General features: G+C 47.3%; 8 protein-coding genes across 8 annotated transcripts; 2 read left to right on the top strand and 6 right to left on the bottom strand.

The window, feature by feature from the left end:
* Window positions 1–456: 456 nt before the first annotated feature.
* N7478_006121 (uncharacterized protein) lies at window positions 457–2448 on the top strand (the record flags this gene model as incomplete). Its single annotated transcript, XM_056922335.1, has 1 exon — window positions 457–2448. One exon carries the CDS (start codon window positions 457–459, stop codon window positions 2446–2448), a length of 1992 nt encoding a protein of 663 aa, XP_056780372.1.
* A 1546-nt stretch (window positions 2449–3994) lies between these two features.
* Window positions 3995–4424, bottom strand: N7478_006122 (uncharacterized protein; the record flags this gene model as incomplete). Its single annotated transcript, XM_056922336.1, has 2 exons — window positions 3995–4187; window positions 4300–4424. 2 exons carry the CDS (start codon window positions 4422–4424, stop codon window positions 3995–3997), a joined length of 318 nt encoding a protein of 105 aa, XP_056780373.1.
* A 90-nt stretch (window positions 4425–4514) lies between these two features.
* N7478_006123 (uncharacterized protein) lies at window positions 4515–5361 on the bottom strand (the record flags this gene model as incomplete). The annotated part of the gene is made up of 2 exons (XM_056922337.1): window positions 4515–4735; window positions 4908–5361. 2 exons carry the CDS (start codon window positions 5359–5361, stop codon window positions 4515–4517), a joined length of 675 nt encoding a protein of 224 aa, XP_056780374.1.
* A 621-nt stretch (window positions 5362–5982) lies between these two features.
* Window positions 5983–7179, bottom strand: N7478_006124 (uncharacterized protein; the record flags this gene model as incomplete). The annotated part of the gene is made up of 1 exon (XM_056922338.1): window positions 5983–7179. The coding sequence occupies one exon, from the start codon at window positions 7177–7179 to the stop codon at window positions 5983–5985; it is 1197 nt and encodes a 398-aa protein (XP_056780375.1).
* A 1547-nt stretch (window positions 7180–8726) lies between these two features.
* On the top strand, window positions 8727–10492 carry N7478_006125 (putative methionine permease; the record flags this gene model as incomplete). Its single annotated transcript, XM_056922339.1, has 5 exons — window positions 8727–9056; window positions 9121–9852; window positions 9903–10196; window positions 10246–10303; window positions 10407–10492. The coding sequence occupies 5 exons, from the start codon at window positions 8727–8729 to the stop codon at window positions 10490–10492; spliced, it is 1500 nt and encodes a 499-aa protein (XP_056780376.1).
* Window positions 10493–11288: 796 nt separating this feature from the next.
* On the bottom strand, window positions 11289–12756 carry N7478_006126 (cytochrome P450; the record flags this gene model as incomplete). The annotated part of the gene is made up of 4 exons (XM_056922340.1): window positions 11289–11439; window positions 11497–11669; window positions 11727–12505; window positions 12615–12756. The coding sequence occupies 4 exons, from the start codon at window positions 12754–12756 to the stop codon at window positions 11289–11291; spliced, it is 1245 nt and encodes a 414-aa protein (XP_056780377.1).
* A 1476-nt stretch (window positions 12757–14232) lies between these two features.
* On the bottom strand, window positions 14233–16708 carry N7478_006127 (elongation factor G; the record flags this gene model as incomplete). Its single annotated transcript, XM_056922341.1, has 3 exons — window positions 14233–16266; window positions 16333–16444; window positions 16506–16708. The coding sequence occupies 3 exons, from the start codon at window positions 16706–16708 to the stop codon at window positions 14233–14235; spliced, it is 2349 nt and encodes a 782-aa protein (XP_056780378.1).
* Window positions 16709–17426: 718 nt separating this feature from the next.
* N7478_006128 (uncharacterized protein) lies at window positions 17427–17690 on the bottom strand (the record flags this gene model as incomplete). Its single annotated transcript, XM_056922342.1, has 1 exon — window positions 17427–17690. One exon carries the CDS (start codon window positions 17688–17690, stop codon window positions 17427–17429), a length of 264 nt encoding a protein of 87 aa, XP_056780379.1.
* Between the last annotated feature and the right edge of the window lie 440 nt (window positions 17691–18130).

The following is an 18130-nucleotide window of genomic DNA, read 5'->3' on the forward strand; positions in this document are numbered from 1 at the left end:
AATCTGGTCTAAGGGTAAAAAAATAAACAAAACAAATTACCGAAACATACGTGAGACGTCAACCCGAGTGGCCGAAAGGAGGGAGAAGAAAAAAAAAGAATACGGCATCTGGAAGGGGAGAAGGACCAAAACACACCACAATACACAAATAACCAAAATACCTACCCGACCTTGGAAGGGATCGAAAAAAGGACTGGGGATACAGCAGGGGGAAAAAGCCCTTGAGTCATCGTCTCTTCTCTTTCTCTCCTAAACCCTTCGTCGGGCCATCACGGTGGCTTGCTGTAAGTCAACCCTATCCCCGGCCCCATTATTCCCACCCCTCTGTATCCCACTTGTACCCCCCTGCCGGTGTGTGCTGGTGGGTAGCAATACCCAAAGTCCAGAACGGGACCAACCTGTTTCTTACCTAGGGACCACGCCAGCTCCTCCGCCTTTCCGATCCTGCAGCAAGCCATGCCTAGCCAAAAACCCAGACCGGCTATGGTCGAAGATTTCGACGAGAGTCTGAGCGAAACTGTACCTGACTCTAGGAAGGTGGCTAATACTGGTGCCAAAGTTTCCTCCAGGTTGGATCAAAGATTCCCGGAGCCGCTGATCGACGGCGCAAGTGACTCAGGCTATTCTAGTCGTACCGCCGCCACCGTTAATAGCACCCAATCTGGGCCATCGGGCGGACGAAGTCCTCCTGCCCCTCAAAAGACCGACCTGCCCAAACGATCCTCTGATCTCGCCAGAAAGTCTAGCCGCAGAGACCGTAAAGACAAGGAGCGTGCTGCTCGGCCGCAAGACGAAAACATGCAGATGGGTCCCTACCCGGGCACTGCCCACCATCCTCATGCAGGCCGGTCACCGTCCAAGCCTCGTCGACGTGACTCTTACCTTCGCAACGGCCCAGATTATTACTACGAAAACGGCAGTCCATATCACCCGTCGACCCCCATCGACTCTCGCCCCATGGATTACCCACCGCATCCTTCTACCTACCGGCCCCCGCTTCCCGATTTTCATCAACCTCATATGCAACCTCACGGTAGTGCTATGATATATCCCACCGAAGAGTACCACAACAGTCGCTCCAACCGTCCTCACTCAGGGTCCTATCGCTCAATGTATCATGCGGATCCCAGGCCCTCATGGGCTGTAGGAATGCCTCGTGCATATCAGCAACAGATGCCATACCCTGGTCACTCTGGATATGAACATCCTCCACCGCCGCCGTCGGGAGTATGGCAGGGCTCCTACCCTTCGTCTCCATATGGTGCTCCATCCCACTTTGGACAGCAGGAATACTACAGCCAGGAGTCCATGTATAACTATCCTCCCCATGGTCGTGAGCGTTCTGAGTCTCGCCCTCCTGAGTCACAACGGCATCGCCGTTCTTCTGTATACGGTGATCCTCGTGGTCCCCCGCCACCGCCAGCGGAACCAGATGTGTTCCCAGAATGGGATGAAGAGCCACCCCCGGAGCAGTATTACTCCCGCCGGGAATACCGTGAGAAGCCTCGTGGCCGGGCCTCGATTGCCCCGACTGGAGACTATGAAGACAACGACAGGAGTAAGATGCCTCCTCCACCGCCACCAGCACCCTCGAAACACAGAGCTCCGCAGGTTCACCAACAAAGACGACCAGAACGACCGGAACCTCCAAAGCGCCATACTGCTGCTGCCGCAGTGCCCACTACACAAGCACGTCGCTCCTCCAGAGCCTATGAAAGAGGTCTTGACATGAGCGAATTGATGGACTCCGTAAACGAGATTGAGTATGACGATCGCCGGGCACAACGGGAACTCCCTGCCCCCGAACGTAGTCACAGTCTTCGTGGGAGTCGACGATCTACTTCGTACAACGACACTGGTAGAAGCAATGCTCGTGTAGCCGTGGCAAGCTCTGGGCGAAGACGACGCCCCGAGACGTACTATCCCGAAGATCGCCACAGCATGCTTGCGGACCAGGAGGATCTTGAAGCCGAAGCTGAGCGATATCAGGCTTTAATGGCTGGCCGACCCGCCACTGCCCAACTTCCGGCATCTCATGAGACGCTGATGTCCAAGATTGGTAACGGCAGTGACAGTGGCAGTCGAAAGAGTGGATCCGGTAGCAGTCGTGGCAGTGCCACCAGGACTGAGAAGGAAGCCCAGAAGAACATGACCCTTCAATTGAATGGAATGACTCTTGCATTCACTGAGGAAAATCTCGCTGGCAAATCGATTAGCATCCGTACTGGTGACCAAGGTGCAACGCATCTCAACATCACCGACGGTACCAAACGCCCCAAGCCATACGTTCAAGGATCCGCCTACTCTGATAATACGGGCGGCAGCGGCCGCCGAGCACTGGAAAATGGACGACGTACACGCGACGAGCGACGCTCTGAGAGGTCAGAGAAGTCAGTACACCGATCTGGTCGTTCTGGCTACTCTCACTCACAGCGTTACCAGCTCTAAGTCTGCGTTATAAGTTGTCTTCATTAGTACAGGGCTCAATAACCCCTACTCGTTCATATTTTCATTGTTTGGTTGTGGATACTCCTCATTTCATTTCTCTTGTCCTTGTTGCCTCTGCATTAGCGGTAGCTGGCGGGTTTCAGTCTGTCAAAAAGTTTGGAAAAAATCGGTTTCTGTCTCGCGATATCTTCATTTGGGTGGATCATCTTGGAATTTTTTGTTATCTCTCTGCTTCTTTGTTTTCTTTGGCCACCACCACTCCCCACCCCCTCAAAATATGGCGTTCGAGCAAAGCGATCAGGTCCAGCAGGGGAACTTTCTTGGATGAAAGCTCTACATGCCTCCGCGACCTGACCCATCGAACTGGGTGGACTCTCTGGTTTTTATTCATGTTTGCAATTTCCATCTCTGCGATTGGAAGGGCGAGTCAAGCATGGTGCCTTTTCATTTCATCTCTTTTAACTAAGAGAAGAAAAGAAAACGATGTGCAGACTTGCCTATCCTCCTGCCGAGTGTGATATGATTGTACGATTCGATGACCTGCGACGTCTATTTGCTTTGCCCATCTGCTGTTTTCCCTTTTACCCACTCTACGAATTGTTATGCTTGATGAGCGTATTCTGTATATCTCATCATATCATGTCTTGTCCATGTTTATGTCTCATGTCTCATGTTTTTACGCACCGCTTTCATCTGGGCCTTGTCTCTTTCCTGGTTACTGCTTTTGTGTTGGAGGAGAGAGATTATACCCATATGTTCTTTTTTTTCTTTGGCCATAACTAGGCTTTTTTTACTTTCTGTATCTCATATCCCCGTAGCGTGTTTTAAGAGTTCTATCAGGTCAAGTTTGACTTCAATAACCTCTATCTAGCATTTCAAGGTTCACTTCTGATCAAATCTACTTGATAATACCTGATATCACATCCATTATTGTAGCCTAGTAGCCCGAGGTACTCAACATGAGATTTATCAGAACATTTCTCCATGACTTCCATCCATAGGCCGTGTATACAACTCCCAAAACACCAACTCGCTCATCTCTATTCAAGTTGAAGGTTCACATCATAAAAATACATCATCCTTCATAACATCCTCCCAGAATCCCCGTCCAGGATCCTCCGTCACCCTCTGCACAAAGAAGAACCTCTCTAAAACTCCACGAGCCTTATCCCAAGAACTAACCCCTCTTGAAACAGCACACTCAACAAGACCCTCCAAAAACCACGCATGACACTCCAACCCCCTCGAAGCAAAACCCCCCATGAACAAAACCCAAAACAACAGATCCGGCGCAACCCGCCTTATCTCTTCATACGACGACTTCAACGTAGGTATTAAATTATTTTCAATAAACCCCTCACATTGCTGTGGCGATATAGTCCAAAGTCTCGTCACTGTGTAAAGTAACATGGTTAATCTGATGGTGTCCTCAAATGGTGTAATTGGTGTATCCTTATGGAGAGAAATAAGTCGATAAGTAGAAAGAACAAGGTAATCGTTCTTTGTTTCGCTAAATTGATTGTCCACGTGGATGATGCCTTCAAAGTTAAGGATTATCCATTTTAGGGACTTGATTAGAACCTTTAAGCGGGGGGATAACGAATTGAACCACGTCGTATTGGTGAATGAGGATGCGAGGGGGGAGGAATGCGTCTTCTTCGTAGTCGTATGCGTGGTTATTTGGGCGATTTCCCGGTGGACCTTTGCTTCCCAGGCCCTTGAGATATCGAAGAATAAGTCTAGATTATCCGCGAATGCGCGTGTACAGTCCGCGCTTTCATTTATTAGCCTGTTCATGTTTATGTTCATGTGCTTCGTATATCATGTTCATGAAAGAAAGAAAGAACTTACCTATATAGCGAAGCTTGTGTTTCGCTATCAAGATTATCTAACCCGCCAAGCAGGTTGATGATTATTTTAAGACCGTTCATGTGCATCTCAAGTGCGGTGGAGTTCGCTTCGAATCCCTGATTCATTTCCAACATGAGTATCATATCATATCCTGCTCTGTGACTTTGGCTTCACAGTTGACATAGGAGCGGAAAGAAGGGGGAGATTTATGATGTTTAGGTATCATGAATCATGATGCTTACACCCAGGTAAATCAATGTCGCAACGACGGAAATAGCTACTTCCAGCGAAGCATTGGTGGGATTATTCAGGACTCTTTGCAAAGATGCTACGGCTTGAGATTGGAGCTGTAGTGCATCGTGAGTGCATTTTCTGGCGGCTTGTGGTGATATTCCTTTTAGCATTAGGCCTGCGGCCCGGGTGAATGCTCCGCTGGCTGTTAGGACTTCTATTAGGATTGGATGGTCTTGCGCTTTGTTGTAGTACCAGATACTTCTGGCTGGGCCACTAAATGGGAATATGAATGCTGATGTATATAGGCGGACTACATAATATATGGATTAGTGATTAGTTATGATGGATAGATTGGGTTAGTTGTTAGTACTTACAGTGGTTAAAGTAGATGTTCCAATCTTGTTTTGTGGATTTCTTTGGAGATGGAAAGATATCCAGAACCTGTGGTTCTATCCATTGATAAATCATTGGCTCGTTTGGACTTGGAGTATTTTGAATAGTTGATCGAGAGGTGGAAGCCCTCTTGCGTAAAACGATTGGAGAGGGTGATTGATAATAGGAATGTGCGGGAGAGGGTAATTGGATTGAATCCTTTAGAGCTTGGGAGTTCAGTTCCTTCCGCTTTCTGTGATGATTTGATCGGATGAATCTCTGCTTTTCTCTATGAAGGTCTGTCGGAAGTTGCGATTGGTCGTTTTGAGGAGGCATCCAGAGGAAGGTCTGGGGTTTTGGATTTGAGGAGAATACTGCGTTGATGCCATGGTTGCTCTCTGGAGATGTTGAGTTCTTAGGTCGCTCAGAGAGAATGGATGCTTGCTTTGTGACCATGTTGTGTTGTTAACACTGGGCGTGGCGTCCAGATTTATGAGGAGTTAAGGTTTTAACAAAGTTGTGAGGAAGTACGGGGCTTTGGCCGCGGGGTCAGTCGATCATTTCTGTAATGGATCTGATTGGGCGGGGCGACGAAGAAATTAAGGTTTGTTTTCATCTTGCGATTCACCAATCTGTCTTTCTCGGGGTGGAGTATTCTTCTGTGCATTTTTTTGTTTCATTTTGAGGGATTGGTGATAGTTCCAGAGTGAAGTATACTGCTGCTAGGGGTTGAAATGTTGTATTCTCAGTAATATGGCATCGCCCCGGGCCGCAGTATGAGTTATCAGATTGGGATCTATTGGTCTACTAGTAGACTAAATTTAAGAATTGAGTGTAATCGCACTCGAAATAGAAATATGGTAACGAAGAGTGAGTTTATTCTCATAATATGTGTTCATTATTTACATTCCCATATCCATTCCTCCATATTGACCCATGATTTGATAAGTTGTAGTCACGCTGAAATTCACAAAAAGTCCCATATCCATAAACCGTTCTCATAAGATAGCAAATCAAGTACATTCGATCGTATAGGTTGCAAAAAAGACAAAACAAAAAGACAAGCTGGTATTGTCACTATGAGTAGCGGGTCTCGTCACCATCACTATCACTTAGACTGTCACGGCGACGGCTTCGTCGGCCCTCACGGCGATCATCGCGACGATAACCCTTATTCAAACCAGGAATAGGGTGAGGGTAGCTCTTGTGTCCCGAGTCCTCGGTATCCACATTGGAATATTGGTATTCAGAGCGACTGCCCGCAGAAGAGAAGTCCAATGGTTCAGTAAAGTGGCCTGGCATGGAGCGACGATCCTTCTTACGAGGACTGCTAGTGCGAGAAGAAGGAGCCGATGGAGGAGGAGCAGCGGCAGTTTCCTGTCGTTCACGACGACGGTTCTCACGACGGGCTTCACGGCGACTGGATGGGTCACGCAAGGCATGCTCCTCGGTAGTTTGGCTGAGTACATCTTCGCTGCCGGCAGTGAAGGAGAACCCGGATGTGTTGCGCTGCTTCGTCTTCGTACGACGGGGCTTCTCATAAGCATAGTCACGAGCATCGCTCATTTCGCTGCGGTTATAGTGTGTTGGCGGAGCAGATGAATCATAGTCACTGCCGTGGTAGGTTCCGTCTGCCTCGCGATTCATTCCACCGATCTTAGCAGGCTTTTCCTCGCGATAAGCTCGAACATCATCGTCTCCTGCACCTTCCCATTGGTCGTCCTTGCGGCGACGAAGTATTTTCTCCTTCAATCCACGCTTGCGCTTAGGCTTCTCCTCTGTCATAATAGTAGATGCACTCTGAGTATATGTGTCGTAGTCCGTGTCCGTGTAAGTGTATCCGCCATCGCTGTATCCTTTTCCAACGACACTACCACCGCCGAGCTTCGTACTCTTAGTGGCGTTACTGAGTGTTCGTCCATCAGGTCCCTTCCGACGCAAGACGGTAGACTTGTAATCATCCCAATCGGTCTTACGCCACTGGAAACCTCCGTTCTTGGCCCAGAAGAAGAACCAAATTGCGGCGCCTACGAAGGCCGCTCCAATGATGGCAAACAATGCCAGCAGGCCCTGCATTTTGATACTGTGTGGGTCGACGGTGCCCTGTCCATACTTGGCTGTGGTGGCACTTGTAGAGGTAGAGTCGGCTCGAGCGACGAGGGTGTTGAGATTAAAAGCGGGCGTTACTTCAGCGGCATTGTCTTGATTTACATCCCGGGTTTTAGCTGATATTCCCGGAATGTCGGGGAAGTCTTCGAATGGGACGGGCGCCATGATGAAGGCTTGAGCGGTCAAGAGCACGCGGCTCAAGACGAAAGTCTGAAGAATGTTAGATTGGACATTTTGCACATTCTTTGGGAATGATCGAGAACGTACATTGATCAGATACTCAAAGCCAAATTTGAAGGGTTGCTTGCTGCGAAAGGAATGTATGGATATACGCAAAGAATGTTCAGATGGTATCTTTCAGTCAACCTGGTGGGTGGTCAGTTGAGTATGAAGATTCAAACAAGAGGAGAATACCAGCCAGAAATATCCAACTGCAAATGTCCTTGTGGCGAGATCTGGAATTGGGGAGGTTGGAGGAGGCTGGGGTGATGTTTACCCACGCGTTGGCCCGACAACGCACTGACCTCATACACGTTTATGCCTCAGGTATCAGGATTATCATGTGACATATAGGCCAGGGCATAGTAAAATCAGAAGCAGAGTGACATTCCTTTTTCTAGGTCATTTCCTTATCAGATATTTCTGCATTACCTCTGCAATTTTGTGCCACCACAGATTGCCAGCAAGTATCGGACTGGACGACTTTATACTCCCAGTGACCGACCTGGGGAAGTCATACAGACCCCGCCCAAAAGTCCACAAAGTCGCCCCACTTGTTACTACTATGCCAGCCAACATTCATAACTTCTGATGTTATCTTCTTCTTCCACAACAAGTATAGCTCCGTTCGGTTCGAACGTCAGTGGAAATTGAACTTAAAGGCAATGAGCACAGCTCTCTGCTATGCTCCTTATGTGTCTCTACTGTTCCGTTTCGGACCCTTAGCGTGATCTGTATTCACTGGAGAAATTGCTATCCTTCTTACTGATCATAAAAGGTGGTCATATACATGACTGCATCGTCATGCTTAATTGCCTAACACCCCACGCAAGTTTCCAAACGCCTCGTCTAGGTATTTCCGTTGTGCATGAAGACCCGCCCAAGTCTCCCTTACTTCGGGGTTCTTGTTAACTCACACCTTCTAGTCGCACACTTCGCGACCTTTCCAGGTACCCCGTTGCTCCTACGGTATTAAAATACTTTGTGGTCTCCAGGGCTGTACCATGGGCCACACTGGCACTCCTTGGGTTTGATGTGGTCCACTATCTTGATTGGTTCGGAAACCTGAAGCCCCTCTCCTTCCGTGCTAAGACACACTTGAAATTAATTATAGAACTAACGGACCCGCGGAAGCCTTGTAAATATTTTGACATAAACCCAGAAACTATTTGATGGTGATACATTTAACACTTATATCGAGCTATGACACAATCTGCAGCAGGTCAGATCTTCGACTCCAGCATTCCAATCAAATTCAATGTTGTTTTATCATATCATCACACAACATTCAACGGAAATGGCGTGCCTCAATGACAGTCTGCTGATTTCCAAGCAGCCTGGTCAATCTAATTCTTCTTAAGAATGATCGCTTTCCTAATGACTTCTTCAAAATCCCATTCTACAAAGTAAATTGCATTTATTAATTATTTCCTCCGAGGCCGAACGCAGTGCAAATGCCACAGAATGCCATCCGACCACGCGAGTTAAACACCATGTCTAATACTGAAAGACAACCGCTATTAGAGCCCGGGAGTCAACGGAATGACGTCCAAACTATCTCCAATAGAGATATACCCGTGTATCCAGACAGCCTGCCAGGTCCAGCTTATGGAAAAAGTCTCACCTGGTGGAGCTGTTATATAATTGTTGTGTCTAGAGTTATAGGGAGCGGCATCTTCTCAACGCCTGGTTCTATTGCTACATCTGCTGGTAGTGTGGGACTTACGCTTTTAGTATGGCTATTCGGCACCATTCTCTCAGCCTGTGGGCTGGCTGTATCGATGGAATATGGTTGCATGCTTCCCCGATCAGGTGGTGACAAGGTAAATTCATATAAATTCCATATTACCAGTAGGCTCCAGACAATTAATAAATTGATTTTTGCAGGTGTATCTAGAGTACGCCTATCGTCATCCGAAGTTCCTCGCTTCCACACTCGTCGCAGTACAAGCCGTCGCCTTAGGATTCACAGCGAGCAACTGCGTCATCTTCGCCAAATACACATTGTTTGCGCTAAATAGTACTCAGCCGACTGATCTACAATACAAGGCATTGGCAGTCGGTCTTTTGACCGCGATTACCATAATTCATGGATTCTTTTTGAAGACGGGAATATACATTCAGAATGCACTTGGTTGGGTCAAGATATTTTTGATCGGAGCCATGTCCTTGACAGGAATATGGGTGCTTCTGCTCCATTTATTCGGAGGAGCCATTGATACCTCCGCCCCTGAAGCTCCCCAATCCACAATAGAGTCATGGGACAAGCTTTGGGAGGGCTCAAATTGGAGCTGGAGCTTGTTGTCGACTGCGCTCTTCAAGGTTTATTACTCCTATGCCGGGTTAAGTAATGTCAACAATGTGCTTGGCGAAGTACAAGATCCAATTGGCACACTCAAGACGGTTTGCCCAGCAGCCCTGCTTACAGCCGGGGGTCTTTACTTCCTAGCCAACCTATCTTACCTTCTAGTCATTCCTTTGGACGAGATCAAGAGAAGTGGAGAATTGGTGGCCGCTTTGTTATTTGAACGATTATTTGGCGATGTGGGAAGAACATTCTTTCCACTTGCCATCGCCATCTCAGCCGCGGGAAATGTAATGGTTGTGACCTTCGCCTTGGTATGTATCCTCCTCACATTTGAGATCAACCCGCTTACAAGAAAGTATAGGCACGAGTTAATCAGGAAATTGCTCGACAAGGATTCCTACCATTCCAGGGCTTCCTTTCATCCTCTCGCCCATTCAATACCCCCCTAGGAGGACTGATTGTGCACTACATACCATCAATTCTAGTCATTGCACTGCCACCACAACAAGATATCTATAACTTTATCCTCGACGTCGAAGGATACCCTGGCAACATTTTTGCTCTCGCTATTACAGTCGGCCTACTGATTCTGCGATATAAAGAGCCGAACACCCCACGACCATTTAAAGCATGGCTTCCGGCTGTTTGGTTAAAGGTAATAGTCTGCATCGCATTATTAGTGACCCCTTTTATCCCACCTCCAGGTGGAAGAGGAGATGTTCATTTCTTCTATGCAACCTATGCTCTTGTCGGGATCGGAGTGTAAGTCTTCCTCGAGTATCTATATGAATGATAACTAACTTGGATAGAATATTATTTGGTATCATATACTGGTACGTGTGGACGGTACTTTTACCGAATCGAGGGGGGTATAAACTCGAGGAGGCCGTGGAAACACTTGATGATGGTACCCCAGTTACCAGGCTTGTTCGCTCTTATTATCCTCGTTGAAGGATTCAGTTGGAGTATGAAATACAGGGTAAAGATAATTATACAGGAAAGAAGGTTGAAGTTTGCTGCGATGTATGTCATTGTAACTCGGTCTCCCAATATAGTATAACATGAATGTAATCACCGGTAGGTATGCGTAATCCCGATCATCGATTTCTTTCTTCTTTCCCCACAAAAGTTGTTTATCTATGACTGTAAGGTGTAATGCCCGAGGCCTGTGCTGCACCAAGCGTACATGTCGGGTTACTCTATGGATTGTTTTCTTTCAGGCCTGTTCCCCCTTGCTCTTCAGATGTCGGGAATTCGACGCTGGTTTTGTTTTGATAGCTCCGTGAATAAGCTTCAAAATTCCGAGTCTTCTTAGAGTGTCGTAGAGCGTGAGACTCATCTTCAGCCTCGGATGGACGGAAACACGAACGGAAACACATGGTGACGGCGTTCGGTCTTATAGCCGGTTTTAATGAGATGAATGGAGTTCGTCGTTTTGGTGCCTGTCTTGCGATAGCATAGGGAAGCAAGAGGTTCAAGTCAAGTCTTTCCTCTTCAAGCTATAGTGGGTTGTTGAAGACTCCTCTGATGAAGACTCCTCTGACGAGGTAGCACGTAAGTCTTCTGGTATGATTTTCCAATCTTGCCAGGCCTTTGTCGTCTGTGGCGGGGGCCAAAGCTCATGATTGGCGACGCGATCGAATCAGTCATCCAACAAATAAAAAGAACTATTTTTTTTTTCAAATGAACTAAACGTTAACTTAAGTTATAGTTAGCCTCAGGTTGTTACGTAAGGGAGGCCCTAATGCTAGGCCTTCGATAAATGAACCATCAAGGGTTGCTTTTCCCAATTGTTATAGGCCTTCTGATCGGCCCATCCAGCTGTGCTGTCATCCAGTTTCATGTCAAAACTCCAGAAAACTTTGGCCACGATAAGTCTCATCTCTGCATATGCGAGGCTGGGACGAGGTAGTGGTTAGTACAGTGCGTAGTTAAGTAGCTTGAGCAGCTCCTACTTTTTACCAATACAATTTCGGGGTCCGAGTGAAAATACCGAAAGGGCCGCACGGTCATCAGACTCATAGCGTGCTTCTCTGTCCTCCAGCCATCGCTCTGGAATATAAGACTCGGCATCAGCGAAATAGCATTCGGCATGGTATGTAGAATAATGAGCTCCACCAACGGAAACCTGTTCGAATTAGCCTCGGTAGACTTTTAAATCGCAAAAATGAATCAATATGCTCACTCCTTCCGGAACATATTCTCCATCAATGACTGACCCTCCCTTTGGCACGATACGTGGTAGTGTTGCAGGGAGTGGCGGATACATACGAAGAGCTTCTTCAAGGGAGGCATTCAAATATGGCAACCCAATGACAGCTTTGAAGTTGATCTCGTCATAGGATTGAAATGCTCCCCGAAGCTCTTCTCGAAGTTTCTGGTACGCGCTTTTGTTCTGAAGAAGGTAGTACGTAAAGCCAGAAAGCAAGCTAGCAGTCGTTTCACTCCCAGCAATAATCAAAAGACCAGCATTTGCCTTCATTTCCTGAACAGACAGCGAACGATTATCAGTATGGCGCATGACATAAGTCATGAAATCTGGTCTGTTTGTCTCTGTTTCGATTCGGCGAAGAAGTTTCGCTTCACTCATCTGATAATGTTTCAATCTATTCTCCATAACTTTCTTGGGTAGTAATTTCTTCACAATCGGCGCTAACGATGGGTATATAGCAAGGGGCCGCATAAGTGATACTCCTTTCGCGCTGGCAAAGACCATAGATACCCATGGGTGATACTTGTTATCCTTTAAACAATCAAATGGCTCTCCAAATGCCAAGTCGCCGATAATATCGAAGGTTGTGTAGTTATACCACCGAACCATGTCAACAGTATCTTGTGATCTGGATATCTCTTTATTCAATCCATCGACCAGTAAGTCAACATAAGATTGAATCAGGCCTTCTTGTTCTCGCAAAGCCTTTTCCGAAAACGCATGCGACAGTAATCTTCTCGTTCTTGAGTGGTCTGCATCATCAGCATTCAATATGTTGCCACCGAAGGGATTCTTGATGCTGCATGTCTGGTTTAGTCACCGCTCAACTTTTAGTTTGACAAATGAATAGTTTTAGCTTACTAGAAGTGGGATCTTTCAGAAATGAGCCCGCTCCGGTCTTGCGGTGGCCGTAAATATCCTTCCAGGCCTGCGGACTTCGATAGACCAGAATTGACGGTCCCATTCGAACTACATCACCATACTTGTCGTGTAGCTCTTTCATTTTGATGTGGTTAACACCTTTGAAAGTCCAATAAATTGTCGGGCCATAAGAAATTGCCGCAAACTTTGGTCCTGGAAATTTGGAGAGAGGACTCAAGAAAAGGTTGTATATCACCGTCCATAGAATGTAACCAGATATCTATATTTGCGTTTTAGAAGTTTTTCCTTTCCATGAGACGAAGATAAACGGTGAAGAAGGAGTAATAGTGAGACATACACCAAAGGCAACAAAGCATATTACAGGTAGAGGGGTAAACGCACCCTCGCGCAAGATCGAGGACGCCATACTAGTAATGATCTGAGAGAATGAGCAGAAACTCCGAGAAAGAACGCGAAATTGAGGGGTAACCTTGATTTAAATTGATCTTGCGGGGGTCGCTTAGCTGCGAAGTAAAATATGCACGAAGTTCACCTAGGGTGAAAAAATGACGCACTCTGCAGGATTAAATTAAAAGATCGAAGCCCCAAGCACATGCATTTGATTTAGGCCTTTGAGAAACCTCGGGAGCTCGCTACCTCTTGCAGTAGAGTCTGAATGGGCTTTTTCCATCTCGGACTACGAGTTTGCGGTAGAGTAATCGTGGCTTTTTGGGTCCTGCTAGCTGGGATACAACCCACTATTTTGTATATTGATTGAATCGAACTGTACAGAAATAAAGACCAGTATCGATACACTCTCACAATGTTTGCGAGGACCTTGAAGTCCGGCATGGTACAGGCTTTCCTTTGCGACCTTTCAATGTTGAACTTTTGGCATTATGATCGGTTGACTCATCATCCAACGAAGTTCTTTCTGTCAGAGGATCTGGTCCATTTGGAGCTGGAATAAGATAGAAAACTTGAAATCAACGGCATATCTTGAACTTGAGCTAACTACTGCATGGTTCTGGGTGAATCATGATGTTTCTATCCATTTTCTCTTGCACGGTTGAGAGGCTGTTCCGGCAATAGAGACGCGTCAAAGCTTCGAGATTTGAGAGCGAATAGCTACTCCCATCAGGACCTTGATAGAGCTCGCAAAACTTGTATATATAACATATTGATTCATATTGTTTAGACAGGAGAGAAGAAGTTAGTATCTTGTAAGTTAAAGTACATATTTGATATAGTGCCATGACGCAAAAAAGAACAAAGTACATGAGTGATTTTTAGTCCACGGTAGCGTCAGCTTCGTGAACATTGAACAAAGGTATGATCTTCTAGAGAAAGCCAACAAGTCTATGCTTTATCTGATCAACTAGATGTAATGCGTTTTGGCCCCGCCAGGCCAGATGAGATTGGGGGAATAAATGATACATGGGTCGGAATGGAGGCGGGTCGAGGGGATTAAACCAAACAAGGCTGAATCTGGCGAAATGCTTATTTCTTGTTTCGGTCGGCCTGGGCCTTGACGTACTTCGCGACAAGCTCTTTTCTGTTGGTTCGATGGTTGGTCAGTATTTATTAATCGACAAAGGGACGAGAGAAGCGGGTTAACTTACTGCACCTGGGGAGGAGCCTTCTCGTAGTGGCTGAACTCCATGGTGTATTCACCCTTGCCTTGGGTGGCGGCACGGAGGTTGGAGCTGAAGCCGAACATGCCGTTCAGACTGCAGTCGGCAAAGATAGTAAACTCGTCAACGCCAGTCTCGGTGTCGTTGATGGTAGCACCACGCTTGTTCAGAAGACCGATCACATCACCCTGGAACTCGGAGGGAGCGGTGACAACAGTCTTCATCAAGGGCTCGAGAATGGAGGGGTTACTGCCCATGAAAGCCTTACGGAAAGCCTGTTGAGTGGCGTTCTTGAAAGCCATCTCAGAAGAATCGGTCATGTGAGTAGCACCGTCGTTAATGACCATGCGAGTACCCAGAATCTTGTGCCCAACCAAGGGACCCTTCTCGCAGGAGAGGTTGAAACCCTTCTCACAAGCAAACAGGAACTTCTCGGAAATGCTACCACCAACAACCTGCTGCTCGAACTTGTTCTCTTCGAGAGCACCAGTAGGCTCCATCCATCCCATAACACGGGCAAAGTCACCAGCACCACCAGTCTGCTTCTTCAGCAGGTGGTCAAACTCAATACGGTTTCCAATGGTTTCACGGTAAGCGACCTGAGGCTGACCAGTCTCGCAGTCAACACGGTACTCACGGCGCATACGCTCAACGTAAATATCGAGATGAAGCTCACCCATACCGGAAATGATGGTCTGCTCACTCTCACTGTCGTAGGTCACACGGAAAGTAGGGTCCTCTCTCTGGAAACGGGCCATGGCCTTGGAGAAGTTGGCGGCATCCTTGCTCTGCTTGGGCTTGATGGAAAGCGAGATGACGGGCTCAGGAACGAACATGGAACTCATGCTGTAACCCAGCTGTCCATCAGTGAAAGTATCACCGGAGGCACAGTCAACACCAAAAACGGCGCAAATTTCACCAGCACCAATTTCATTGACCTCCTCCATCTCGTTCGAGTGCATACGCACAATGCGAGGGATCTTGACCTTCTTGTTGTTGCGAGCGTTGAACACGTTGGCACTCTTGCGCAGGGTACCCTGGTACACACGGATATAGGTCAATTGACCGAAGTTACTCTCTTCCAGCTTGAACGCGAGACCAACGAAGGGAAGGGAGTTATAGGGGACAAGCTTGACAGAAGCTTCATTGCGCTTCTGGTCGAGGGCAAGATTCTCCACCTCGGAGGGGTTGGGAAGGAAGTCAATAACACCGTCCAGCATAGGTTGCACGGACTTGTTAGCAAGGGCAGAACCCATGAAGACGGGAGTGAACTTGAGGCTGATGGTCGCACGACGAATAGCAGCACGCAGCTGGTCCTCGGTGGGTTCACCTTCGTCGAGGAAGATCTCAGCAATCTCATCATCGACATCAGCAAGGGTTTCGATGAGCATAGCTCTACGCTCCTTGGCAATGTCCTTGACCTTGTTAGGGATCTCATCGGTCTCCTTGAGTTCCTCACCATTCTCGCCAACATTGTAGATCGTCTTCATGCGAATTAGATCGACAACACCCTCGAACTCATCTTCCGCACCAATAGGCACCTGAACAGCAGCGGCATGAATTTTAAGCTTTTGGTTGATCTGGTCAATTGCCTTGAAAGGGTTGGCACCCATACGGTCCATCTTGTTGACGAAGGAAATACGAGGGACGTTGTAACGGCGCATTTGACGGTCGACGGTAATGGTTTGAGATTGGACACCAGAAACGGCACATAGGATCATGACAGCTCCGTCAAGAACGCGCAGTGCTCGCTCAACTTCGATGGTGAAATCAATGTGACCGGGGGTGTCAATCAAGTTGACGTGGTACTTCTGGTCGACGCCCTCCTTGTCCTTCTTGACCCAGTCACAGAAGGTTGCAGCAGATTGAATGGTAATACCCTTTTCACGCTCCAAGTCCATGGAGTCCATCTTAGCACCGACGCTATCACGTCCGCGAACCTCGTGGATTGCCTTGATTCGGCCGGTGTAGAAAAGGACACGCTCGGTACAAGTGGTCTTACCACTATCGATATGAGCCTATCAGATATAATTAGTTAGACAGGATTCAGGATAACCTTTCTGGTGTCGATGGTTGTTATGTACCGCAATACCGATATTTCGGACTTTGTCCAAGCGAGCAGCCTCCACGGGGTCGAGGTTGTCGATAATAGCGGCTTGCGACAGGGACTCCGGGCTAGCGGCGGCAGCCTCAAGACTATTAAATAGAGACATGTTAGCATAGAGCAAATATCTATCAATCGGAGACCATAACTTACACTGCAGATGCAGTGGCAGAGGCGTTGCGTCGCTGTTCCCATTTTCTCAGGACTGACTGATAAGCCGGCGCGACAGCGGAAGACCGCAAAGCGGCCGTGGATGCGCATCGCGATTGAAGAAGACCCTGAGACTGGAAACGAGATGATCTGGCCAAGCCAGACATCGCACGGTATTGTAACCGCGCAAGAGAAGGAGACCTCATGGCGACGGTCAATTCGCTGTAGAATTGATCGGATCAAGACAGATTGATCTACTTGTTTGTTCGAAGAAAAAAAAAGTTCGGGGAAGCCAGGAACCCGCCACGTGACCGCTAGCCTCTCAGGAACAGCGCATTACATTGACAATCATTGGAGTCATCCACGTATTGAATATGCTATATTTGATTCCTATGAGCTACCTATATAACTCATTTTTAATACATTCAACTTGGCAGATAAGTGTTTTGAAATTGTGAGCCGTGTAGATATCAATTGAGTTGGATTGATTCAATATGGAGACCGCATTTTTTGGTCTCGAGACTAATGTACAAGAAAAGACCCAAGCGCCGCAAAAGAATTCCCAGTAGTTTTTCTGGGCCGAATACTGAATACATATGCAAAGTTATAGGCAGAGGTTGAGGTCGAAGGTATCGAAGGTATCAAATCATGCATGCCGTCGAAGAGAAACAGGAAGCGGAGAAGACCCCCCACTCTATTTTCCTTGACGTTGCTTGTGCTTGGGGTTTTTGGAGCTAAGAGAAACAGATCTATTAGCATATGCAAATACTATACATTTGCAATTTGAGGTCAATTCCTTACCAAATAATGTACACGCGGTTCTTCCGGCGAACGGGCTGGGGCAGATAAAGTCAGCATATACAACAATGCTAGGATAATGGCACTTTCAGGCTTTGCAGAGAAGGCAATTCTGAAGCATTAAATTCATACCTTGCAGCCATCACACAGACGCTTCACTGAAGAGCGAGTCTTCATTCCCCGAACCTGCTCGAGCTGCCGAGAAGAGCCAACGGCGGCGGCGACAGCATTGCCGGTGTTTGATTGATCACGCAGCTTGGTAAGGCCATTTTGGATCATATAAGAGAAAGGTCGGAGAGAGGCGACGCGAGAGAACGACCGGCGAGAAACAGAGGGGAGGAGTTGGCGGAGAGCACCGGGGGCTCTGAAGACGGATCGAAGGGAGAACATGATGCGAATTTTGATTTTTCTTCCAGATAGACGGTTTCGAGGCACAGAGCCTCACTTTCTCAGACGACGAGAAAGGCGATAAAGCGATGCAAAGTCGAGGCTGTTCAATTTGCTACCAGGGTTATCGCGGCTCTTGCTGCTGGAAAGAATGTTGCGCAGTGTCGGAGGTCAAGGTTTTGCCGAGCCGATCCTGCAGCGATGCTGATTGGTGGGTCTGCAACAATACTTTAGAGACTCGATGTTGGCTAACATGCTTAGTGACAAACGCCTTTTGACGAGAAGGAAGATGTGTGATATATTGATGGAACAGATTATTTAAATTTTATTGCCCTGCTCAATTTTTACTTCTACCAAGACAACAGATATTCAGGCGATTCTGTACCCATACTTGGTAAGGAAACAGATAAGGAAACAAAGTCTTGGAAAGAGTAAAAGAATAT

This window comes from Penicillium angulare (assembly GCF_028827245.1).
Source record: "Penicillium angulare strain IBT 27051 chromosome Unknown utg000004l_segment0_segment0, whole genome shotgun sequence".
Lineage (NCBI taxonomy): Eukaryota > Fungi > Ascomycota > Eurotiomycetes > Eurotiales > Aspergillaceae > Penicillium > Penicillium angulare.